The following is a 24826-nucleotide window of genomic DNA, read 5'->3' on the forward strand; positions in this document are numbered from 1 at the left end:
ACCCTTAAACGCCACTTATTGGCAGGATGTATTTAGGAATCATAAAGCGTTTCAAATAAGAGTAAAAGTGTGACAACTTTGAAAATAATCGTCAAAACGTTAAGCAATCTGAACTCAAATATTTTTCATGCAAAAATACATAAAATATTCATATTATGATTTGAATGGTGGATCAAAAGAGTTTAGAAGCGTGTTGAGTCGTTAGACTCACTAGGTTTGAATGTTGCAAGTGAGGATGGGATTGAGGGAGGCGTTGACATTTGAGTGGATCGAGTCTGGCAGTACACTCCTGGGGGAAATTATTTTCCGCATTAGCTTGATAGTCAAAGTTTTAAAGATTTTGATAATGATTTAATTAGAGATTTTTATGTGTGTTGATCATGTTAATGGTTGACGTAGGATTCTCGTTAATTTACGAGTTAGGAATTTTATACAATTTAAACTTTTAAATGTTAAATTAATTTTTGGATTATGTAAATATTGAGTATTTTGAATATGAATGTCGAATTTTATGTTCAAAAAATAACTTTAGTAGGATTTTAAAGTTGGAAAGTAGTGGACATTTCAGTTGGTATCAGAGCCGAACTTTCTTAATACGGAGTGGTTTGGTGATGAACCAAGTGTAAGATAGTGGGCATGTGAGGCTCGGGGCCGAAGAGAGTGGTCAGTTATCGCCGGTGCCATGAGGTTGCATGGACAATGAGCGGCTCCTGGCAGGATTCTAGGCAGAGAGAACATGAATGAACCGATCTTACACTGGAAGGAGAATGATTCCAAAAATGTTCAGGTATGGGAATGTGCAGTTGAGGAAGGCTTAAAAATATTTGATATGTAATACTCATATCAAGAAGGTGCATCTTCTTTCCGGTAGCTCATCACATAAGAATTCCAAAGTTAAGCGTGCTTGACTTGAGATAATTTTGAGATTGGTGACCCCTTGGGAAGTTTCTAGGGTGTGTGTGAGTGAGGACATAGCACGCTGGAAAGACATGTCTTGGTACAGTGAGGACTGTCGTCGAATCTGGGGCGTTACAGAAGGAGCATAAACGAACAACAGACGGAGTGAAACGGTTCGAAGCATCTTAGTGATTTTCAAAATCAACAATTGCGCACAACATGCAGTAGACGATCGAATTTTAAAACATACATAATTTAAAACATTTAAACCCACTTACCCTTGGTTCGAAAACGTGGCTCGAACATGCTTGCTAATCAGACAAAGCCTTAGTCAAAACTTGGGCAGCACTTTGTTGAATTTTTGTAGAGTTTTGAGTAGTTTTTGCAGCACTTCGACATGTTTTTTTGTGGCTTGAAACGTCCACACGCAGCATTTTTTTCTTCCTTGCTTTGGCCGAAATATTGGAGAGAATTGAGGGGAGATTTGAGTGTGTTGTTTGCTATAACACATGGGGTATTTATAGGTGAAAAAATGACTCTTCTCCTACCCCCATTCAGACGTCCATGTGACCTTCCAAATGCCCAAGGATGATGGTCCAAGTGGTCTCCACATGTTCAAAGTTTTATCCAAAACCAAAGGTCATCCACTCAATGGTCACTTCTTGCACATTGATTATGTCCAACTTTTACCTCCATTCATGATTAAATTTTTGTCTCTTTTAGGACAAAAATTAATGATCACCCTTCAACTGAGGGTTTAAGCTCATGAGTTAGGGGTTTTCTTCCAAAAATGAATGAGCTTCCTTGTGCTGAGGGTTTTAGCTTGTGAGCTGAGGATTTCTTCAATGAGCTTCTTTGAGCTAAGGGTTCTTCAATGAGCTTCCTTCAGCTGAAGGTTTCCTCTTCCGAGCGATGTCCCTTCAATTCTCATGGTTTCTCATTGCTTCGGTTTCCTCTTAAGCTACTTTTCGAGCTTTTCGAGATTGATTTGATCTGAAAATGCAGATCCTTACATCCCACCTTCCTTATTGGAAGTTTCATCCTCGAAACTTGAGATTGCTTAATCTTTGAAAAGGTAGAGGTAAAGTGTGCACATCTTTTCTTTTATCTCCCAAGTTTATTTCTGCTCAGTGTGGTTTGACCACTGTACTTTTATGTACGGAATGGTCCGGTGTCTTTGCAATTGTTCTTTGGTGTGCACTATATGGGTAGGGACTTCTTCATACTTCAGTCCTTCATCCAGGTTGTCATCGAGTAGCAGTGGTACAACCTCGAGAATATGACTCGAGTCGAGAATGTGTTCTTAGTTGTGAAACGTGGAAGATGTTATAGGTTCTTGACATGTCATGCAGCAAGGCTAGTACATAAGCTAGGGTTCCGACTCTTTCAAGAATTTCGAAGGGTCCGATGTATCTTGGGTTTAATTTACTCGATTTGCTGATGTGGACCATTCCGTTCATAGGTGAAACCTTGACATAGCTCTTCTCTCCGATTTCAAACTTTAACGGTCTTTTTTTTCAAGTCAGTCTAGCTCTTTTGTCGCACATGTTCTACTTTGAATTTCTCCCTGATGATAGCTATCTTCTCAACCATGATTTGTATCAGTTCAGGACCGGTGTTGGCTTTTTTCCTGATTTCGTCCCAATATAGTGGCGATCTACATCTTTTTCCTAAAGCGCTTCATAAGGGGCCATCTCTTTGCTACTGTGGTAGCTGTTGTTCTAAGAAAACTCTATTAGGGGTAGATGCTTACTCCAATTTCCTTTGAAATCTAGAGCACATGCCCTTAACGTATCTTCCAAGGTTTGGATCTTCCTTTCAGTTTGGTCGTCTGTTTGTGGGTGGTAGGTCGTTCTTAGGGTGATTTTGGTTCCCATGGTTTATTGGAAACTTTTCCAGAATCGGGACACAAATCTTGGGTCCTTGTCAGATATTATACTTGCCGGAAAACCATTCAATCTCACTATATTGTGCATATACAAGGTGGATAGTTTATCCAGGTTGTAGATCATTCGCACTGGTGGACAGTGTACTGATTTGGTCAGTCGATCGACGATAACCCTGATCCCATCATGGTTTTGTCTTGACTTTGGTAATCCTACCACAAAGACCATGGAAATGTGCTCCCACTTCCATGTTGGGATATCTAGTGGTTGTAGGAGTCCTCCAGGTCGTTGATTTTCGGCTTTGACATGTTTACAAATTTGGAATTTAGCGACAAAGTCAGCTAAGTCCTTCTACATTCCATTCCACCAATAATTATTTTTCAAGTTCAATACATTTTGGTGCTTCCACGGTGAACTGAGAATTTTGACTTGTTTGCCTCAGACATTACTTCTTGCCGAATATCATCGAGGTCTGGTACATACAAACGTCCTTTCATCCATAGGAAGCCTTTCTCAACCGCTTGAAATTCTTGAGCTTTTCCTTTTTGAAGTTGCTCCATAGGACGTTTGTATGTACCAGACCTCGATGATATTCGGCAAGAAGTAATGATATTCACCTTCAGCTGGATGGTTTCTATAAGGCATGGTTGAGCTGAAAGTGCCGATATATTTACACTTCCTATGTCTCTTCTACTTAAGGCATCTGTTACCTTGTTTGCTTTACCCAGATGGTAGTTGATTGTTAAGTCATAATCCTTCAAGAGCTCAACCCACTCTCTCTGCATCATGTTTAATTCTTTTTGAGTGAATAAGTATTCGAGGCTTTGGTGATCGGTGAATATCTCGTATAGTGTCTCCATATTTTTAGTGCAAATACGATGATTGCTAAATCAAGATCATGAGTTGGGTAATTTGTCTCATAAATTTTTAATTGCCTTGATGCGTAGGCAATTACCTGACCTTCCTGCATAAGCACACATTCTAATCCTCTATTTGATGCATCACTATATATTGTGAAGTTATTGCAATATTCGGGAAGTACTAGTCTAAGGTCTAGGAAATTCTAGCTACGTAACCTGAATTCATGCAATCTAGGGTTTTACTAAAATATGTTATAGGATTGGTTGGTAGGTTAATGAGTGTTTAGAAGGGGGGTTAAGTAAACACTTGACAATTTTACCACTTTTTCAAATAATGAGTCATTTTAGTGATAAACTGAACTCGGGATTCTTGTTATGTCAATGTCAATCAGTTAACTAATGAAATTGCGGAAATAAACTGACTGACAGATAGAATAAAACTGAAACTAAGAGACACAAAATTTATGGATGTTCGGAGATTTCAATCACTTCTACGTCACCCCTTCTATCTTGAAGAAAGGAAATTCACTCCTACGAATCAACATTATCATTATCTGCAACCAATTAAACCTAGTGAGTCTAATTACTCAGCATGCACAAACCTAATATAGCAAATACGTAGATATACACCCACATGCATAAAAATTACATTTACTAAAAATATATTTATTCATTCAATCATGAAACCTTCAAAATATGCACTTTTTAAACTATGCACAGATATGAACACTTTCCATTTAAAATTATCATTTTTAGGTGAAGATCGATCCACGAAAGTGACAACATTCATTCGATTGATCAATCTATAAACCATTGTACTAGGCCGTCGGGTGTTAGATTAGGTGCCCGTCGAGCCAAGTGTTGGCCGAAGGTTAACATTGAAACTCAATGTATAAACAATCTTCATTTTAATAATATTTGAAATTATTGTTTTGGCACATATTTATCTGTATACACATAGTAGTTGCATATATAAAGTTCTTATATATACAAATAGTAGAAAGAATATGAGATACTCATATGATGAGTATCATGAAACTCATATTTGAAATACTGTATATTCTAAACAGTTCCTGCTCGATTCAGTCACTGCAAAGAAGGATAAAGGTCACTCGAGTTTGAGACTAGTAACTGTGATGTGAGTACCATGTTTCATTGGTAGATGACATTGTCATGTCCGAGCATGCAGATAGGTGCTCCTTGTAGAGTGCACTAAACAACTCCCATAAAGGACTTTCCAAGTGGTTCTTACTTATCGAGTGGAAACATCATAGTTTAAGGTTGTACACCATTAGTCCTTATGACTTGGGACAATATTGAGACTCCATATGCTATTATTAAACTTTGACTTGGTTACCGACTCATATGGGGTCATCAGTTGGCAAGGTTGGGTGTTTTGTCGAAACATATAAGAGTCGATGCATTGTAATAGGAGATTCACTGCTTACATTCGGGTATGGATATCCTATATGTTTTCATGTATATGTAGTTTGAAATCTCTGATCAGAGTATTGGTGGTAATCAAAAAAGGGGTTTCTTATATTACACCATCAATGCAACTACGACACGATACATTGTATCGATTCTTTGACAATAGTTATCGGATCGGTCGGGATATATGAGATCAAGGGACAGTACTGTACGCTAACCATAATGGAATAGTTTTTGCAGCCACTATCATTTGATACCTAGGGAATCATGTAAGTGATACTGCTAGGCGTTTAACATGATTGGTTGGGTACTATCAGACTTGAGTTCTGACGTTCTTATTATCAAGGAGTTGATAAGTAAGAATGGAGCAACTGGAGCATGCTCGTATAAATAAATGTTTAGTCCCGAATCACATAGAGATGTGAACCCAATGCTAGTTGTATTAATGAACCATTAAGGATCACACAAGTGCTAACTTTCTAGATCTCATTGAGAAGAAAAATAGTTCGATGTGTTCAACTGCTTATAAAGGAGTTTATAAGCGCAAAGAAAAATAGAAGTATGACTTCTATAAGAGGATTATGGGGAATGTAACTTTTAATTTATGGAAGTGTTCCTAAATTAAAAGTTGGCTCAAATAAATAATGTATTTGGAAATTGTGATTTTCATAAACATTGTTATAGACTAAATTAAATTAATTCAAGTGTTGAATTAATTTAACACTAGTGGACCTTGTAGAGTCCAAATAACTAAATTAATTTCAAGTGTTGAATTAATTAAATAATATTGAGTCTTGTAGAGCCCAATTGAAAATAATTATTCAACTAGTGGGAGGAGAAGAGTTGTGAGACAACTTTTTCAATAAACAAGGGCATGTCTTGCACATGCACTTTAACTCTTTCAAGCACCAAGAAAAGTCATCATTCTCCCTCCAAGCAACACCTTGGCAAATTTTACTCTCCCATTTTGTTAAATTTTTGCTTCTTCAATTTGTTGACAAGCATACACTTCTCAATGAAAAATACTCTACTTTTTATAGTGCAACATTAGAGTGGATCTTCCTTTTGGTGGTGGGCTTGATATTGAGCAAGGAGTGCTCAAAGTAAGCTTGTAATTTTCTACCATTGAAGAGAAAAGTTGTTTAACAAAATAGTTGGAGCCATCATCAATCTTTGTAATTGATAGGTAAATTTCTAAAAACACTCTATGTATGTTTTGTGTTTTTATTACACACTAGGTGAGGGATGCTTGGGTTTTTCTATTGAAAATGATTTTTTAAACTTCCTTCGCACATTCCGGGCACCCGTTACCGATCCTCTTTCAAGTGATATCAAGAGCTTAGGTCATTTTTTGTGTAGCAAATATATGATACTATATTGAAAACCTATTTCTAACTGCATGAGAAATCGACATGACGAATCGAGGGCGGGTGGGGGTTGTTTCGGCGCCATCATGGGCTGCTCGAAACGCCTCTACAAATTTAATAAAAATTTTGTTGGCCATAATCCGGCGACGGAGCTCTGGCAACGACGATGACGACTAGGGTTTCCAAAATTCTTTTGGAATATCAAAATGTCATGGGCCTTGAGTTGTTAGGCTATTAGGTGGTTGACATATTTTGTGAAATTTAAATTTTCCAAAATATTTTTGGTAAAAAATGTCTTTCTGGGGCCTTAATTTTAAATCTACAAAATTTGTATATATTTTCTCATAAAATAAATAATTGAAGTTGGACTTTAATTATTTATAGTATATGATGATTTACAAGAAATTCGATTATAAAAAAATTAATTAGAAATAAACAAAGGAGTTTGTTTACTTTGTTGATTTAATTTATAATCATGGCGGTTAATGATTGGATCAAAACATATAATATTGGATCAATTGATTATTGTGATAATTAATTGATGGTGTATGATATGTGATATTATGCATGAAGGATGATCAAAAGCCCAAGCCTAATTTGCTAGGATATTTTGTGTTGAATGATTGTAATAATTATCAAATTATAATTGGGCTTGGTTTATAGCACGTTCCCACCCCAGGAGATGTATCCCTATTTGCCATGGATATTTATTTGTAAATATTAGTATAATGGAAGATCAAGATTGGAAGATGGTGGGCCTTGATGATTATGAAGATAGAAGACATGTAAATAATGGAAGCTTATGTAATTATGCATTTGCATCCCATGCATTTCCTAGGATTGAACCTAGGCTCATGCTTAGCTCACAAGGGCCATTAGTATTGGGGAGATTGATCATTCTTGTTAGTTTACTTTTAATAATATATGCATGATATATTATAAATAATGATTATGTGCGTTATTATTATTATAATAACTAAGTTGCATGAATCCGGCAAACATATGATCAAACATGGTGAGCATTTAATTAACATTAATGATGAGACCTTTCAAAATTGAAAAAATCCTTATTTTGAATAAGATTCAAAATTAATATCAAGCCCAAAAAGGGGAATTATAGAGTTTTTTTTTTAATTTCAATGTCTTCCATCGACAATGGATACATGAACGCTACCCCGGCTCACAGCTCGACTCATATTACTTGGGGAGCCTGGACTCCGGAAAGTAAAGACATCCATTGGCATGATGATGTGAATTTCGTGGAACTCCCATGAATTCGGCTCATATTATTGAGGGAACTCATGGCGACCTTCCAACGACGTCATATTATTGGGTCCTAATCAAACATGGGACAAACATTTACGTAAAGGATTGCATGAAGATGCAATTAGAAACTTCATTTTAGGAATTATGATTGGATGATATTATTCGGGATCATAATTTGCTAATTTGACCTTATGTACCTACTGAGGAAAGTAGTTTTCCGTTTTCAGTAGAGGGTAGTGAAAAATTCCAAACAATGGGAGTGAAAATTTATGAAGTAAAAGTTCATACTTTATATCTTAATAAGTATTTTAAAATAGTCATTAACATTTATCTGTTTTTACTTTTCAGTTCAAATTTGAAAATGTCTTCGATTCGAAACCCATTATCTGCAATACTCGAAAAACACAAATCGGACCTAATTACCTCAATTGGCTAAGAAACCTAAAAATCGTCTTGAATTTGGAAAAGATAGCATATACACTTACTGAGTCGCTCCCTGTTGAGACTCCGACTAGCTGCACTCCTGAGGAATTGCAGACTTACAAAGATTGGTGTGACCATGACTTGCGAGCAAAGTTTATGTGCAGGCTTCTATGAATGGTGAGTTGCAGAGGCGTTTTGAGGATGCTAAGAGTGCTGCTGACATTCATCTGCATCTCAAAGAGCTTTTTGGTGAGCAAACACGACCTCTTAGTCATGCTACCATCAAAGAGTTAATAACTTTACGCATGCGAGATAGGGCTTCGGTCCATGAGCATGGCCTAAAGTTGATAGGGTTTGTGGACAAGCTCGTTGGTATGGATCTCACGTTTCCATCGGAGTTGACCATTGACGTGTTGCTCTTGTTGCTGCCTAGCTCATTTGATCCTTTTGTGGTGAATTTCAAAATGAATAAGATAGATCCTACCCTTGAGGAGTTGGTGAATATGCTTGTTACGTTTGAGTCCTCGATCAAGAAAGAGAAATTGGTTTTTTTGGTGGGTTCTTCACCTGGTACAAAGACTGGTCCACATGGGAGGGGAAAGATGTGTTCTTTCCAACGTCCCAATAATAATGTGCCCTTTAAGAGGCAAACTCCGAGTCCAGCTGTGGCAGCCACACCAGTTAAGGCTGACAAGACTGCTGATATCTGTCATCACTGCAAGAAGCCTGGATATTGGAGGTGTAACTGCAGAGAATATCTTGCCCAGAAAGGTTATGGAAATATTATGTTCTATAATTAAGTAAACATTCCAATTTACTCTACTTATTGGGTATTACATACCGGCTGTGGCTCACATCTCTGTAATGATTTGCAGGTGATGGGAAGAAGTAGAAGACTAAGGGAAGGTGAGACATTCTTGAGGATGGGCAATGGGGCAAGAGTTGCTGCCAAGGTTATTGGAGATGTTTACTTATTGCTGAACAATGATTTTAAGTTAATCTTAAAAGACGTTTTTTTTGTACCCGATTTGGTGAAAAACATTGTTTCCATTTATATGTTTGATAAAGACGAATTCTTGTTTATTTAGCAAAGGTGTTTGCAACATTTACAAGAATGAATGTTTGATTTGTACGGTAGAACTTGAAAACGATCTCTATAACTTAAAATTGAAAGATATTACACTAAAAAATGTTCAAGAAATAACAACAAAAAACAAGTGAAAACAAGATACGTTAAATTCAGCACAATTATAGCATGCTCGATTTGGATATATTTCCCTTAGAACAATGAACAAGCTAGTGGGAGTAGACATGTTTGATATGTCTGATATTAATTCTCTCCAAACTTATGAATCCTGTCTAAAAGGAAAGATGGTCAAAATTCCCTTTAAGAGTCACATGGAGCGAGCCAAAGGATTGGATTTGATCCATACTGTTGTGTGTGGTCCACTTAGCATTACCACTAAGCATGGACATGCCTACTTCATCACCTATACCGATGATTTTTCGAGGTATGGTATGTGTATTTGATGAAATACATATCTGAAGCATTTGATATGTTCAAGGAATTCAGAAATGAAGTAGAAAAACAGTTGGGACGAAGCGTCAAGTCACTTTGATCGGATCGAGGTGGTGAGTACTTGAGTGCCGAGTTCCAAGATTATCTTAGGGAGAATGTGATTCTCTCGCAATGGACTCCGCTTGCTACACCACAGTTCAATGATGTTTCAGAGTGTCGTAACCAGACTTTGATGGACATGGTTCGGTCTATGATGGGGTTCACGGAGTTGCCGCCATCCTTCTGGGAATATGCACTTGAGACAGCGGTACTGTTGTTGAACAATGTCCATTCAAGAGCAGTTGATAAGACACCATATGAGATATGGATGTGTAAGCCTCCCAAATATTTTTATCTTAGAATATGGGGATGCCCTGCTTATGTGTAGCAAGTAGAGGGAGATAAATTGGATAGTCGATCCATTTTATGTTACCTTGTGGGATATCCAAGGAATTCAGTTGGATCTTATTTCTATCATCCTCAATAAACAAAGGTGTTTGTTTCTAGGAATACAACCTTTTTGAAAAAAATTTATATTGGATAGAAAAGAGGAGATGATAAAACTCGAAGAGGTTCGAGAGACACCCACAATTGTAGAGCCCACACCTGAAGAGCCCAGACAGGAGATACAAGCTCCTAGAAGATCCGAGAGAATCTCGAGACCACCTATGAGGTATGGTCTGCTTCTTGAAGAGGTCCATGATGAGCTTAACCATAGATGTGATCCAATGAACTTCAAGGAAGCGTTATCTGATGTCGATTCATCCAAATGGCTTGAAGCTATGTAATCTGAGATGAATTACACGCATTTGAACCAAGCGTGGAATCTTGTGGATCCAGCTGAGGAAACTTTTCCCATAGGGTGTAAATGGATCTACAAGAGGAAATATGGGGCGGATGGGAAGGTATTAAACTTCAAGGCGTGATTGATAGCAAAAGACTATACTCAGAGACAAGGAGTTGATTATGAGGAAACCTTTTCTCCGGCTGCAATGTTCAAGTCTATAAGGATATTGCTAGCAATAGCTACATGGTATGACTATGAGATATAGCAGATGGATGTAAAGATATCATTTCTTATTGGGGATATTAAGGAAGATATTTACATGTCTCAACATGAAGGGTTTACATCTATCTGAAGTGAGAATATGGTATGTAAACTTCAGAGATCTATTTATGGCCTAAAGCAGGCATCTAGGAGTTGGAACCTCAGATTCGATAGTACAATCAAAGAGTTTGATTTTACTAAGAATCCTGAGAAACCCTGGGTATATAAGAAGGTCAGTGGGAGTGCTGTGACATTCCTGGTAATTTATGTTGATGACATTCTACTCATTGGGAATGATATAGGGATGTTGCAATCAATTATAATATGGTTAGCGGGTAAGTTCTCGATGCAGGACTTGGGTGAAGCATCTTTTGTATTGGGGATAAAGATCTATAGAGATAGATCAAGAAGATTGCTTGGTCTCACCCAGTCCATATACATTGATACCACCGTTAAGTTGTTCTCGATGGATGAATCCAAGAGAGGACATTTACCATGTGCCATGGCGTGTCCCTATCCAAGTCTATGTTTCCTAAGACTGATGCAGAGATAAAGGCCATGACAAGCATTCTTTGTGTATCTACAATTGGTAGTATCATGTATGGGATGATATCTACACGTCTTGACGTGGCTTTTGCACTAAGTTTAGTGAGTAGATATCAATCGAACCATGATCTTCCACGCTGGAAAGCTGTAAAGGACATCCTCAAGTATTTGAGAAGGACCAATAAGTTGTTCTTGGTTTATGGGTGTGGAGAAATGAAATTGGAAGGCTATGTCAACTCTAGCTTCCAAAGCGATATCGATGACTCAAATTCAACCTCTGGGTTCGTATTCATGTTTAATGGTGTTGTTGTCTCTTGGAAGAGTTCCAAGCAAGATAGTACTGTGGATTCCACCACTGAGGCCGAATACATTGTTGCATTAGCTGCAGCAAAGGAGGCTGTTTGGTTAAGAAATTTCGTCCAAGAGTTGGGAATCATTCCTAGAGGAGTTGCTCAAGTCCTGTTTTTTTGTGACAACATGGGATCCATTGTTCAGGCGAAGGAGCCAAGGTCTCATCAGAAATCCAAACATGTATTGAGAAAGTACTACATCCTCCGAGAGATTGTGGAAAGAGGAGAAGTGTCGATTGACAAAGTTGGCTCTGCATATAATGTTGTTGATCCACTAACTAAACCATTACCTGTACCATTATTTGATAAGCATCGCGAATCTATGGGTTTGAAGCATATGGGTAGTTGGCTCTAGCGCAAGTAGGAGATTATTGGATTAGATGCCCGTCGATCCAAGTGTTGGCCGAGGGTTCATGTTTAAACTCTATGTATAAACAATCTTAATTTTAATAATATTTGAAATTATTGTTTTGGAACATCTTTATCTGTATACTCATGCTAGTTGCATAGATAAAATCCTTTATACAAATAGTAGAAAGAATATGAGATGATCATAAGGTGAGTATGATGAAACTCATATTTGGAATACTGTATATTCTAAACAGTTCCTGGTCGATTTAGCTCGCGCTAAGAAGGATAAAGGCCTCTTGAGTTTGAGACTAGTATCTGCGATGTGAGTTCCATGTTTCATTGGTAAGGGACATTGTGATGTCTGAGAATGCAGATAGGTGCTCCTTGTACAGTGCACTGAACAACCCTTCATAAAAGACTTTCCAAGTGGTTCTTACTTAGCGAGTGGAAACGTCCTAGTTTATGGTTGTACACCATTAGTCCTTACGACCCTGGACAATATTGAGACTCTATATCCTAGTATTGCACTTTAAATTGTTTACCGACTCTTATGGGGTCATCAGGTGGCAAGGTTGGATGTTTTGTCGAAACATATAGGCATCGATGCATTGTAGTCGTGGATTCACTGCTTACCTTCGGGTATGGAAATCCTATGTGTTCTCCTGTATATGTAGTTTGAAATCTTTTATCAGAGTGTTGGTCGTAATTAAGAAAGGGGTTTCTTATATTACACCATCAATGCAACTACGATATGACACATAGTATCAATTCTTTGAAAACTCCCGATATACCAATAGTTTTCGAATCGATCGGGATATATGAGACGAAGGGACCGTACTATATGCTAACCATAATGGAATGGTTCTTGCAGGCTCTATAGTTTGATACCTAGGGAATCATGTAAGCGATACTGTTAGGCTTTTAACATGATTGGTTGGGTACTATCAGACTTGAGTTCTGACGTTCTTATTATCAATGAGTTGATAAGTAAGAATGGAGCAACTAGAGTATGCTCATATAAGGACATGTTTAATCCCGAATCATACAGAGATGTGAACTCACTGCTAGTTGTATCAATGAACCATTGAGGGCCACACAAGTGCTAACATTCTAGATCCCATTGAGAAGAAAAATAGTTTGATGTGTTGAACTGCTTATAAAGAAGTTTATAAGAGAAAATAAAAATAGAAGTATGACATCTATAAGAGGATTATGAGGAATGTAACTTTTAATTTGTGGTAGTGTTCCTAAATTAAAGTTGGCTCAAGTAAATAATGTATTTAGAAATTGTGATTTTCATAAACATTGTTATGGACTAAATTAAATTAATTCAAGGGTTGAATTAATTAAACACTAGTGGACCTTGTAGATTTCAAATAATTGAATTAATACAAGTGTTGAATTAATTAAATAACATATATCTTCTACACCCCAATTGGAAATAATCATTCAACTAGTGGGCTTGAGTAAATTCAAGTAAGATTTTATTTATCTCAAATGTGTTTGAAATATTAAAATTCTATGGGCTTTGTACATGTTACAAACCCAAATAGCATGCACGGGGAGGTGAAGAGTTGGGAGACAACTTTTTCAATAAAAAAGAGCATGTCTTGCACATGCAGTATAACTTTTTCAATCACAAAGAAAAGTCATCATTCTCTCCTCCAAACAACAACAACTTGGCAAAATTTTACTCTCCCATTTTCTTAGATTTTTGCTTCTTCAATTTATTGAAAAGCATACACTTCTCAATGAAAAATAATCTACTTTTTATAGTGCAAGATTAGAGTGGATCTTCCTTTTGGTGGTGGGCTTGATATTGAGCAAGGAGTGCTCAAATGAAGCTTGTAAATTGTCTACACTTGAAGAGCAAAGTTGTTTAACAACTTAGTTGGAGCCATCATCAATCTTTGATTGACAGGTAAATTTCTAAAAACATTCTATGTATGTTTTGTGTTTTTATTTGTATTTGCAACACTCTAAGTGAGGGGTGCTTGGGTTTTGCTATTGAAAATGATTTTTTAAACTTCTGTTGTGCATTCCGGTCACCTGTAACCGATCCCTTTTCACTTGGTTCAAGTCCACTTCTTCGACGATCCCACCAACGATCATAAAAATAACTTCATTGTTCAATTTTTTAACGGTTCCATTATCATTGAGATTCCCGCCACCGTTTTCGACGGTTCACTCCCTTTTCGTTGCAAGTTCACCTTTCCTGTTTTCAAAGGATCCCTTACTACTTATTCTTCACAATCAATTCACATTCCTCAAAAATATTTTCTTTTATTTTATCATTTCATAAAACATTCATAACTTTCCGTTTTCTTTAAAAATTACCAAAATACATTATATCATTCATGAGATTGCTAAAAACGGAAAATACAAGCAAATACGTTAAAACTTCTAAAAATAACATATATGATGCATATACTTTAAAACTTCTAAAAATAACATTTTAAATGATTTGGAATTGTTTTAGGAAGTTGCAAACCGCCGTAGATTTTCCTCGAACCGACCGCTCATGATTCAACGCTATACGTACCTAGATGACCTCAAACTTTTACTCAAGGAGACGACTCGATTTTTAAAACTTTAAAAACAAACAAAAATATCCATCAACTTGCTGGAAATTCAATCTTAGGATGAAACGTCTGCTCTTTTTATTGCTTTAAAAGTACTAATTTTTTTTTTCAAACATTTCGGCCAACTCTATGATATATGAAAATATTTTTATAAAATATTTTTGCCCTTTTTTTAAAAAGTAAAACCTCAATCAACTAGCATTTAAAAATTCGGGTGAAATAGTCGTAAAGTAAAATCGTCTACTGTTTTACCAAACCTAAAAAGAAATAATTTGAAAGGCAAAGCCCATACTAAACCTCTCCAAAAACCTCTCAAAAGCATAAATAAATAATTTTAAAAATCTTTAACTTAAAACATAAAGCATAATGCAGAAAATGTAGTGCTGGTCCTCGGGTTGTGTGCGTCATCAGTCCAGTCAAATCACTCATCAAGTTCTCCCTCAATACCACCTGCATCCATCACACCTAGTGAGTCTAAAGACCCAACACACCATAATCTTTATAACGAGTAATACGTAATACAGTCATCATATAACAGTGAAAAATACTTGTACTTAAAATATCGTTTTCATGAAGATGCATAAACATTTTCGTAAACGTTTTCATGATGCATAAAACTTTAAACATAAACATTTTCATAACATGCAAACATGAATTTCCTTTTTCCTCAACATGACATGACATAAATCCTTAAACAAAATCATGAACATTTTCTTTTTCCTTTGTTAATTTCAGATCGTTAATTGTGACTTTCCTGACATGACATGACATGACGATGGATCCATCTACGTGAAACCTAAGTACTGGGCGGCGGGGGACACCAGCAACACTCTCACCGGTCAACTGGGCCCTGGCATATCATGATCGAATAGAAATACGCTCGTCGGGATTCCCTCGGGGGCCTTTTCCCATAAATGGTTTCCCTCTGGGGCCTTTTCCCCTCACGACATTCTCATTCTTACCGTTACCACAAAACGGTTACCAAATATTCGTAATGATGGAAACATGATCGTCGGGCTCCCACTGGGACTATAACCCTCACGACGTTGCAAACATTAACGAATTAGTCACAATCACTTCACATCCTTCCACATTTTTAATTCACATCACTTTATAAAATAACGAATAACATAACATTTTTCATTTTTTTGAAACCAAACATGCAACATGTATTTTAAATGTCTTCCCTCAATCATAAATATCAAATAGACATTTAAAAATCATAATTTAATCATGAACATTTCATAAACATTTAAAAATAATCATAATATCATAAAAACATCATTTTGGGCACTGCCATGACCTTTGCTAATTTCCCGGTGTAAAAAGACCGTTTTACCCCTGGACTCGACCTTTTACAATTTCGAATTTTTTTTCTTGATTTCATGACTCTAACATGTCCCAAATAATTATTTAAGCTTACGTGAATTTTTTCATAATTTTATTTGGCTTAAATGTTAGAGTTTTTCAATTATCTTTTCTTAATTGTTTTAACGGTGTTTTAATCCCGAAAAATACCAAACTTTAATATAAAATTCCTAAATTCTAAATTTAGTCTTTTTATATTATTTTAGCCCTTATGGATCATGACTCGACCCCCGTGAGCCGTTTTCCAATTTTTCATTATTTAAAACACCCTATTTGACACCTAAACTTCGACCCCGAGCCAACTTTCGATTTTCACGAGTTACCCCCGAACAATATCGAGCCCAAACTTGCCCAACATCTTAACATAGCCTGCTGGACTCTAAGGTCACCAAGAAACCACCCCAAACCCGAAAATAAGCTGCCCCCAGCGACGCCTATTCTGGCCGAGAGTTTGATAGTGTGTGGACTCTTTGTTTGATGAGTTAGGGACCCTAGCCAACGACCCTAGCCGTGAACCAGTGTCTTGTGCACCACCTAAGGACCCTAATGAACAACCCTAACCCAGCCCGTGACCCTGAGTGGAGCCCCTCACCCCTTGGACCCGTGCGAAGGCAGCACAACACTGCCACTGATTTCTCGGGTAGAGTCCTAGCCATGCTAGGACTCTTCCCCAGCCCTTAACTCGAGTCCTAGCTTGGCTAGGACTCTCCCCCTGCCCCTTGAGGGACCTTGGCCGAGTTCTAGACAAGGCCAAGACCAAGCCACCCCTTCCCCTTATGAAGACCGAACCCCAAAACCCGACAGCAGTTCTCGGGTCCAGCCTGTTCTTGTTCCGCTTTGGATTTCAGCGTGAGTTGTGTGGAGTTTTGGGGATTCAATTCACTTCAAAAGCCTTCCCTACTCATGTCTAGACATCATGGCAGCCCCCTACATGCTTAACCAATTTTTTTTGCTTCATAAAATCGTGAATTCGAAGACTTCATGTACTGAAATTCGGAATTCTGAAAAAAAAAAAAACTAACATGATGTTCCTGCATACAATAATTCAAAGCATATTATGATATGATGGATGAGCAAAGGAGATTAGGGTGTGCCTTTGCGTAGTATATGTTCGAATATACGTTGACGACGAAGAACGAGACGCAAACGGTGGTTTGTTTCTTCTTGATACCTTCGAAACCCTCAAGAAGTCCTTCCAATTTTTTTTTTGTGTGCACAGCCGTGAGTTGTGTGTGGTGGGGAGAGTGTTTTCAGAAAAATAAAAGGAGTGGCCGAGACTTTGATGCAAGGTAGACTAGGGTTTGTGAAGTTTAAAACATTTTAAATACTAATTTAATTTCTAAGTAGGCTTTAGCCTATTAAGCCATAAAATTAAGCCCATTAGTTAAATTAGGATTTAAATAAAATAATAACAAAGTTTTTCTTTAATTAAAAATGTGAATTTTTTAGCCGGGTTACCAAAACGCTCGTATTTTAGTTGAAAAATCAACACCGATAATATTTACGTCCGGCGTATAAATTCACCTCAAAACCCTTTATTTTCAAAAATACTAAAAACTTCGATCATATTTTAATTAATTAAAAATAATCATTTAATAAAAATATTTTACATTTTTCAGCCCTCGGTCCCCGTTCCTCGATCGTCACTTGAATATTCCTAATCAATACGATTTTATGCATGATGACAATAACATCTCATTTAGCAAATAACCAATTATTCAGATCCGACCTCTCTTAGTACGGTGTGGTTCGAGGACGAACCAAACGGAAGCTGGTGGGCATGTGAGGCCCGGGGCCGAAGAGGGCGGGGGGTGATCGCCGGTGCCATCAGTTGCACGGACAATGAGCGGCTCCTGGCAGGCTTCTAGGTGGAGGGAACATGAATGAATTGACCCACACGGGAATGAGAGGGATTCCGAGACTGTTCAATGTAATGGACTGTACAGTTGAAGAGGGCTTAAAAGATTTGATTGGTACTACTCATATCACGAAGGTGCATCTTGTTTTCGGTAGCTCATCAAATAAGAACTCTAAAGTTAAGCGTGCTTGACTTGGGGTAATTTTGGGATGGGTGACCTCCTGGGAAGTTTCCCAGAGTGCGTGTGAGTGAGGACATAAGCACGCTGGAAAGACTCGTCTTGGTACAGTGAGTACAGTCACCAAATCTGGGGCGTTACATAGGAACTACGTTTCAAAAATGACTCAATTCGCTTATCTGGTGGCTCGTTTACCATCGTTTTAACATTTTTGGTTAAACAAATGACCAAACTACCCTCCAGACTCGAACCAACCCAAGACCAGTCCTTTTTTAACATCCTAAGACACAATTTAAGCTATTGTAAGCCCCCAAGCCCAAGCAAAAACCAAAAACATGGATTTAACTTTTTAACCTAGGCTCAATTTGCCTCTTTTTTGACACGTTCGAGAAATTTACGACCCAAACGGACCACGGCTCGAAACAAACTCGAACCAGGCCCTAGACCCCAAAAGACCATGGTCAGGCTCTTTTGGACAAAGACTCAAGGCTCCAAGCTCTAAACAACAGCAGCTCGTCATATGGCTCTTCATGTGCAGCCGAGGAACCAACGATGCTCTTGACTCAACTTATGGCTCCTACTAGACTCTCACTAGGACCCTAAGGCACGTGCCTAGCCCCTGTACCAGCCCTTAAACCAACCCCCTTAGCCCTAGGATCCCTACGCTCCAAACAAGTCATCATGCACACCCTAAGAAATCACGGTTGATGTGCTTTACCATCACGTCCAGGCCCTATCCTATCCCAACCAAGACCTTCCTAGGACCATAAAACAACCCTCCAGACCATGTCTAGGGTCCTATGAAGCCCCCATAGCCCAAAGAACCCAAGCTCAAACCCTTCCCCATCTCGACCTTCCTTAGATTTACGTGTGCAGGTATGATGCGCCCTTGAGGCACTCCCTGTGGTTATATCCCCTTCAAAATTTACTCTTAGACATTTAGTTCTACTCTTAAAGTCCTTGGTTTGCATCTCTCCTTAAAAAATTCACAAAACGTTAAGGATATTTTATGAAAATATGAGATACACTGTGGAATTTGAAAACCATCATCCTTTCAATTTTTCACATAACATCAGCATGCATACAATATTATTAAGGATTGAATGGTGCATGAAATAGGTTTGAAAACATGCCTTATTTCTTTATTCTTAAGATATACAAGAGACGGCGCGACGAGAGACGAACGGGTTGTGAAATCTCCCTTCCTTCCTCTATGTCTCGGCCACCTAGAGTCCAAGTTTGTATGTGTGTTTGCTACAATTGTGTGTGAGTGGTGTGAATTTTTTGTGTAGCGGTTGGTAGGTTTTTATTTAATTAAGTTGTTACGTTGCTAATTGGGCTTTAAGTGTAGTTAAGGGCCCTGATTATTTAACTAAATATTAATCTAGGCTCATCAAGAATTAAGAAATTAATTACATACATAATTAATCTTACTAAAAAGTCCCAACAATATTTAAAAGAGTAGGTCTCTTGTGAAACGATCTTATGAATCTTTATCTATGAGACGGGTCAACCCTACCGATATTCACAATAAAAGTAATACTCTTAGCATAAAAAGTAATAGTTTTTCATGAATGACCCAAATAACCGATATTCACAATTAAAAGTAATACTTTTAGCATAAAAAGTAATACTTTTTCATGTATGACCTAAATAAGATATTTGTTTCACAAAATACGACTCGTAAGACCGTCTCACACAAGTTTTTGCCTATTTAAAAATATTTGGTGCTACTCGTTTTTTAGTATCGCATGACAAAACTACTCATTTTCTTCATAAAAGTTTGCTACAGATTAAATTCGTCCCTTACTATAAATAGATTGCCGCTTTCCTAATTTAGACTTACTAAATATAGAGTTTCTATTTATAACTTTCTAAAAGTATAAAATTTATCAAAATCATCCCCGGTTCTCTTGCCTTTGTCGTACCTCGCGTATTCGACTACAGAAAGTTCATATTCATAACATTTGATTAAATAGTCATTAAACCATGCAAATTCTTAAACATATTTCTAGACCACTAATATAAATAATTTTCAAATAATTTTCATGCATGCATGTGGTTAGTGTGTTCGGGTTTTCAGGCGTTACAATTTATCCCCCACCCGCCCATCCCCAAAAAAACAATTTCGTCCTCGAAATCAGTATTTAAAAAAAAGATCAGGGTAGCGACTCCTCATGTCGGTCTCGGTCTCCCAAATGATTCAGCCATTTAACCTTGACAATCTTGATCACTTTAATGTGCAGTCTATTCTATTGCCTGCCTAAAATCTGCATCGGTTTCTCTTCATAGGTCAAAATTTTGAGTAAGCTGCAATGGCTCGTAATCCAGTATGTGAGATGGATTTGACATGTACTTGCGGAGCATAGAAATATGAAAGACATTCTGAACTCCCGCTAGATTAGGTGGTAGAGCCACCTTGTATGCCAATGCTCCCACTCTTTCCAAGATCTCGAACAGCCCAATAAACCTCGGACTGAGCTTGCCTTTCGTCTCGAATCGCATACCTCCCTTCATGGGAGCTATCTTGACAAAGACGTGATCACCAACAACAAACTCGAAATCTCTCCTCCCATGGGCACCCAAACCTAATTCATATTCTTAAATCGTCTTTGGGATTAATTGGAACAATTAATTGTTCTGAGTCTAAATTTCTTTTTTTCTAAAGTACATACGTGAGCAACATATGATAATCAATCTTATTTCATTTACAAGATCAAGAGTAATATCTACATCAAGATCCATAGTACAAGTCTTGTACAAAATAAAACCAAAACATACCAAACTTAAGTTCAACAACTATGTCTCAGTGTCGAAAACCAATTCTATTTCTAAGTCCGGATCTCCACTCTAATCTTGATCTCTCATCCTCTTATCGACCCTGATCCTGTCCCAGCTGTTGTCATGCACACATACAAACACAACAACAGCCGATAACTCCGGTGAAAATATAATTCCCAGTATAAACAACGTATACATGCATTTCATATAAACATATACAAAAGCATATAACAGTTATCAATAACATGTATCATAATCTGAAAGACATGAATCGATATAAAACTGTAAATCAAACTATTTGACTCCTAATCTCTGACTCGACTCTTCTCGAGTCTAGGGATCTCGGTTCCCGAATGTTGACACATTATATCGAATCTCTGTAATAGGAGTCGATCTACTTCTAAGCACATCGATATAAACCAAACATCCAGTGTCTTGGCACCTCTGCCAAAGACTCGCTCTCGAAATCTATCTTTTATTCTCTGCTTTTCTATAAATCAATAGAATAAGCTCAAACATTCAAAGAATTCAAATATATCAAAACAATAACGAATAAGTATGTGGTTTTGGAAAACTCAAGTCGTATCTAACTCGAGTTATATCTTCCGGTCTAACATTGGTTTATACCTTTCTTTTCTCGGGGTTTGGCTTTGCTCTGTCTTTGAAATCTTCAATACCAATCTGGCATGACATATTCCAGGAATACAATATCAACAGATACAAATCATAAATCATAATCAACAACAACACAATCTGATATTCTCAAATTTGCATAATCTCATTCAAATTAAATCTGAAAAATGATAACAATTTCAAACGGTATCCGTTCTTCGATCCGGTTTCGATTCTACGATCTCAAGATCACTGAATATCAATCATATCTGATTTCTCCCATATCACAGTTTCAAATCAATTAAGAAAAGGAAGAAAACTTACATATTTTCGAAGCCTTTAACGAGAGAAACACAGTACTGAACTCGGATCGAAATTCTAACGAGCGAATCTTGAACAGTCGCAATTCTAAAACATAAAGAAGCTCGAGGATTCTGAAATGGAGTCTCAGTCTTTTTTTTTTCAATCTCCTGAAAGAAATGAATGAATTTATACATGTACAATTTCATGGTAATACAAGTGTCTCATTTTCCTTCAGCATGGCGCGAGACTCACTGTCTCAGCATTTGTCCCTTGCAACTGCTCGTGCATATGCCCGCATCTTCTCGCGCATATGCGCGACGTGTTCTGTCCTCGCACATAATACACATGATTTCCTCTTGTCTTTTTTGGTCGGTTCCTTTCGTAATTACATCAATTTATAAATCAATAATCTCAAATTAAAAAAAAAATAAAATCTCGGGCATTACAATTTCCCCCTTCTAAGATCTGATTTCGTCCCCGAAATCACAGGCAATCAAGTCAGATAAGATATGAATATATAACAGAAGCTGAATAGAAAAACTCACCTCAGTGACATAATTCTGGGAATTTCTGTCTCATATCTGATTCAGTTTCCCAAGTAGCTTCTTCGATGCCATGAAGACTCCACTGAACTTTCACAAGCGGAATGGTCTTTGTTCTGAGTTTCTTTTCTTTACGATCAAGAATTTGAATCGGCTTCTCGAAATAACTTAGAGTCCCATTAAGTTCTGCCTCGTCTGGCTGAAGAATATGAGATGCATCAGGAATATATATCTGCAATAAAGATACATGAAAGACATCATGTATTCTAGATAGAGACGGAGGTAGGGAAAGTCGATAGGCACGATCTCCTATCTTCTCCAGAATCTCATAAGGACCGATATATCGTGGAGACAACATTCCTTTCCTGCCAAATCTGAACACGCTTCTGAAAGGAGAAATCTTCAGAAATACTCTGTCTCCTGCCTCAAATACTAATGGTCGACGTCGAATATTGGCATATTTGGTCTGTCTATCATGAGCTGTCTTCATTCTTTGCCGAATCAGTTTCACTTTCTCAGTCATATCTCGGATGATATAAGGCCCAAGTTCAAGTACCTCAGAGTTATCATGCCAATACAAAGGGGATCTGCACTTCTTGCCATACAACGCTTCAAACGGAGCCATCTCTATACTCGTCTGATAGTTGTTGTTGTACGAAAACTCACAAAGTGGTAGATAATCTTGCCAATTAGTGTCAAAATCTAGCACTATAGCTCTAAGCATAATCTCTAAGGTCTGGATAGTCCGCCCTGACTGTTCGTCTGTCTGAGGATGATATGCGGTACACAGATGTAACTTCGTACCTAGAGCTTGTGGAAAACTGTGCCAAAAGTGCGAAGTAAACCGAGAATCATGGTTTGATACAATCGACTTCGGCACTCCATGTAATCTGACCACTTCTCTGATATAAATCTCTGCCATCTTGTAACGAACCATAATTTTGCTACTTAAAATTTGCGGAAAAATTTAAATTTTTTTTAAATAAAAACATCCATACGGTCTTCAACTCATCGCTCCTAAAAATATCTTGGAAAGCATCCATTACCAATAAAATTTACTAACAAAATACTTGTTCCAAACATCCCTCACCAAAACATAAAATCAGAGTATTTTAAACTTGCATAAAAATATCAAAATAACGTGGGCGGTCCTCGGGTCTAGCCTCCCGCTCAGTCCAAGCCTGCTCCTTGGTCCCCACCTCCTGTCTCCTCATAGACATCCTCACCTGCATCGATCAAGTCTAGTGAGTATAAAGAATCAACACGTATAAACTGGAAGTAACAAGTGCTACATAATAAAACCACATGCAACTTTAAAATAGGAAATACATACTTGAAGCTTGGCTTTGAAATGAACTTGAACTTGCATACATACATAGACGTTCCTTAACTTGAAAGCTTTCATAAACATGCTAGCATACTTGTTCATACTTAAACATACACGACTTCATTTTGCGTAGAGGCATGTTTCAAAACAAGTGACCCATACATAATAAACGCCTGATCAGACAAACCACAGTATTGGGCTGACAGGGACGTATCCGCTGCCACATACATGAGATCCCCGTTCATGATTTAACGGGCTGGTTGGTCCCCGTTCATAATTTAATGATTTCCAACCACGATCTAACCCGTTCATAATTTAATGGGGTGGAGAGGTCCTCGGCCATGTTCACCGACTTCCAAACCCATTCATAATTTGGTCACAAGACATTTAGCATACCTCAAAAACTTAAAATATTTTCTTTTTGCACGTCAACATACTTACTTGGCGTTGAGGGATCCGTTGGACTTCGATCGGGATTGTTGCTGCAACATACAAATGCGACTTCATAAACTCAACGGGTGTAACTTAGACCTAACAATAAAGCTTACTCACGAGTTCATACATTTCCTTAGGGCGTTCTAAATTTCCTGTGACTCGACATTGTTAAACATTGCACTAAACAAAGACGTCAACCTCAAAGCATACCATAATATTTCCCAAAAACTCAAGTACACAGACCCCGTGCCCAGGTCCGGCTCTGGGTCCGTGTAGGTGCGGTGCAATGTGTCGTGAAGAAAAGTAAAGGCACGGACCTCGTGCCTAGGTCCGGGTATGGGTCCGTGTAGACACTGGAAAAATGCACTCCGGAAGGACAAAGGCACGGACCCCGTGCTCTGGTCTGTGTGGGGGTACGTTTCCGTGCGCAAGAATGGCACTAATGAGGAAACAAAGGCACGGACCCCGTGCCAAGGTCCGTCCGTGGGTCCGTGTACCTGCGGGAAGAGTCAACCTTTGGAATTACGGAACATGATTTTCTTAACAGTCTAGACTCGATTGTACCGACCACGAATCGACACCATGAGACCATCTTAGGATGCTATGTCTTTGACTCGAGCCTATACATTCATCCCCAAAACAATCATATGTTAAAGTTAACCCAATCACCCGTGAACACGACTTTGACATCACACGATTCATACGACCATTCGATCTCCCAAGTGCCTATTGACGCAAAACGAATATACTACAACCATCCCAACATCATGCTAAACATACCTAGACACAGCAACGATTGCCCGTCGATCCCCAACGAAGCCTGCAACAATAAAATCTCAAGAACACACATCAACATC

The 24826-nt window shown here is 37.9% G+C and overlaps 1 protein-coding gene across 1 annotated transcript; it reads right to left on the reverse strand.

Annotated features, from left to right (window-relative positions):
* Window positions 1-3169: 3169 nt before the first annotated feature.
* Window positions 3170-3643, reverse strand: LOC140842958 (uncharacterized). Its single transcript, XM_073211168.1, has one exon. The coding sequence runs from the start codon at window positions 3641-3643 to the stop codon at window positions 3170-3172; it is 474 nt and encodes a 157-aa protein (XP_073067269.1).
* Window positions 3644-24826: the final 21183 nt, after the last annotated feature.

Source organism: Primulina eburnea, chromosome 10, assembly GCF_022965805.1.
Source record: "Primulina eburnea isolate SZY01 chromosome 10, ASM2296580v1, whole genome shotgun sequence".
Taxonomy (NCBI): Eukaryota; Viridiplantae; Streptophyta; class Magnoliopsida; order Lamiales; family Gesneriaceae; genus Primulina; species Primulina eburnea.

Coding starts and splice junctions, on each gene's coding strand:
- LOC140842958 (XM_073211168.1), bottom strand. CDS start 3,643: ATGGAGACACTATACGAGATATTCACCGATCACCAAAGCCTCGAATAC.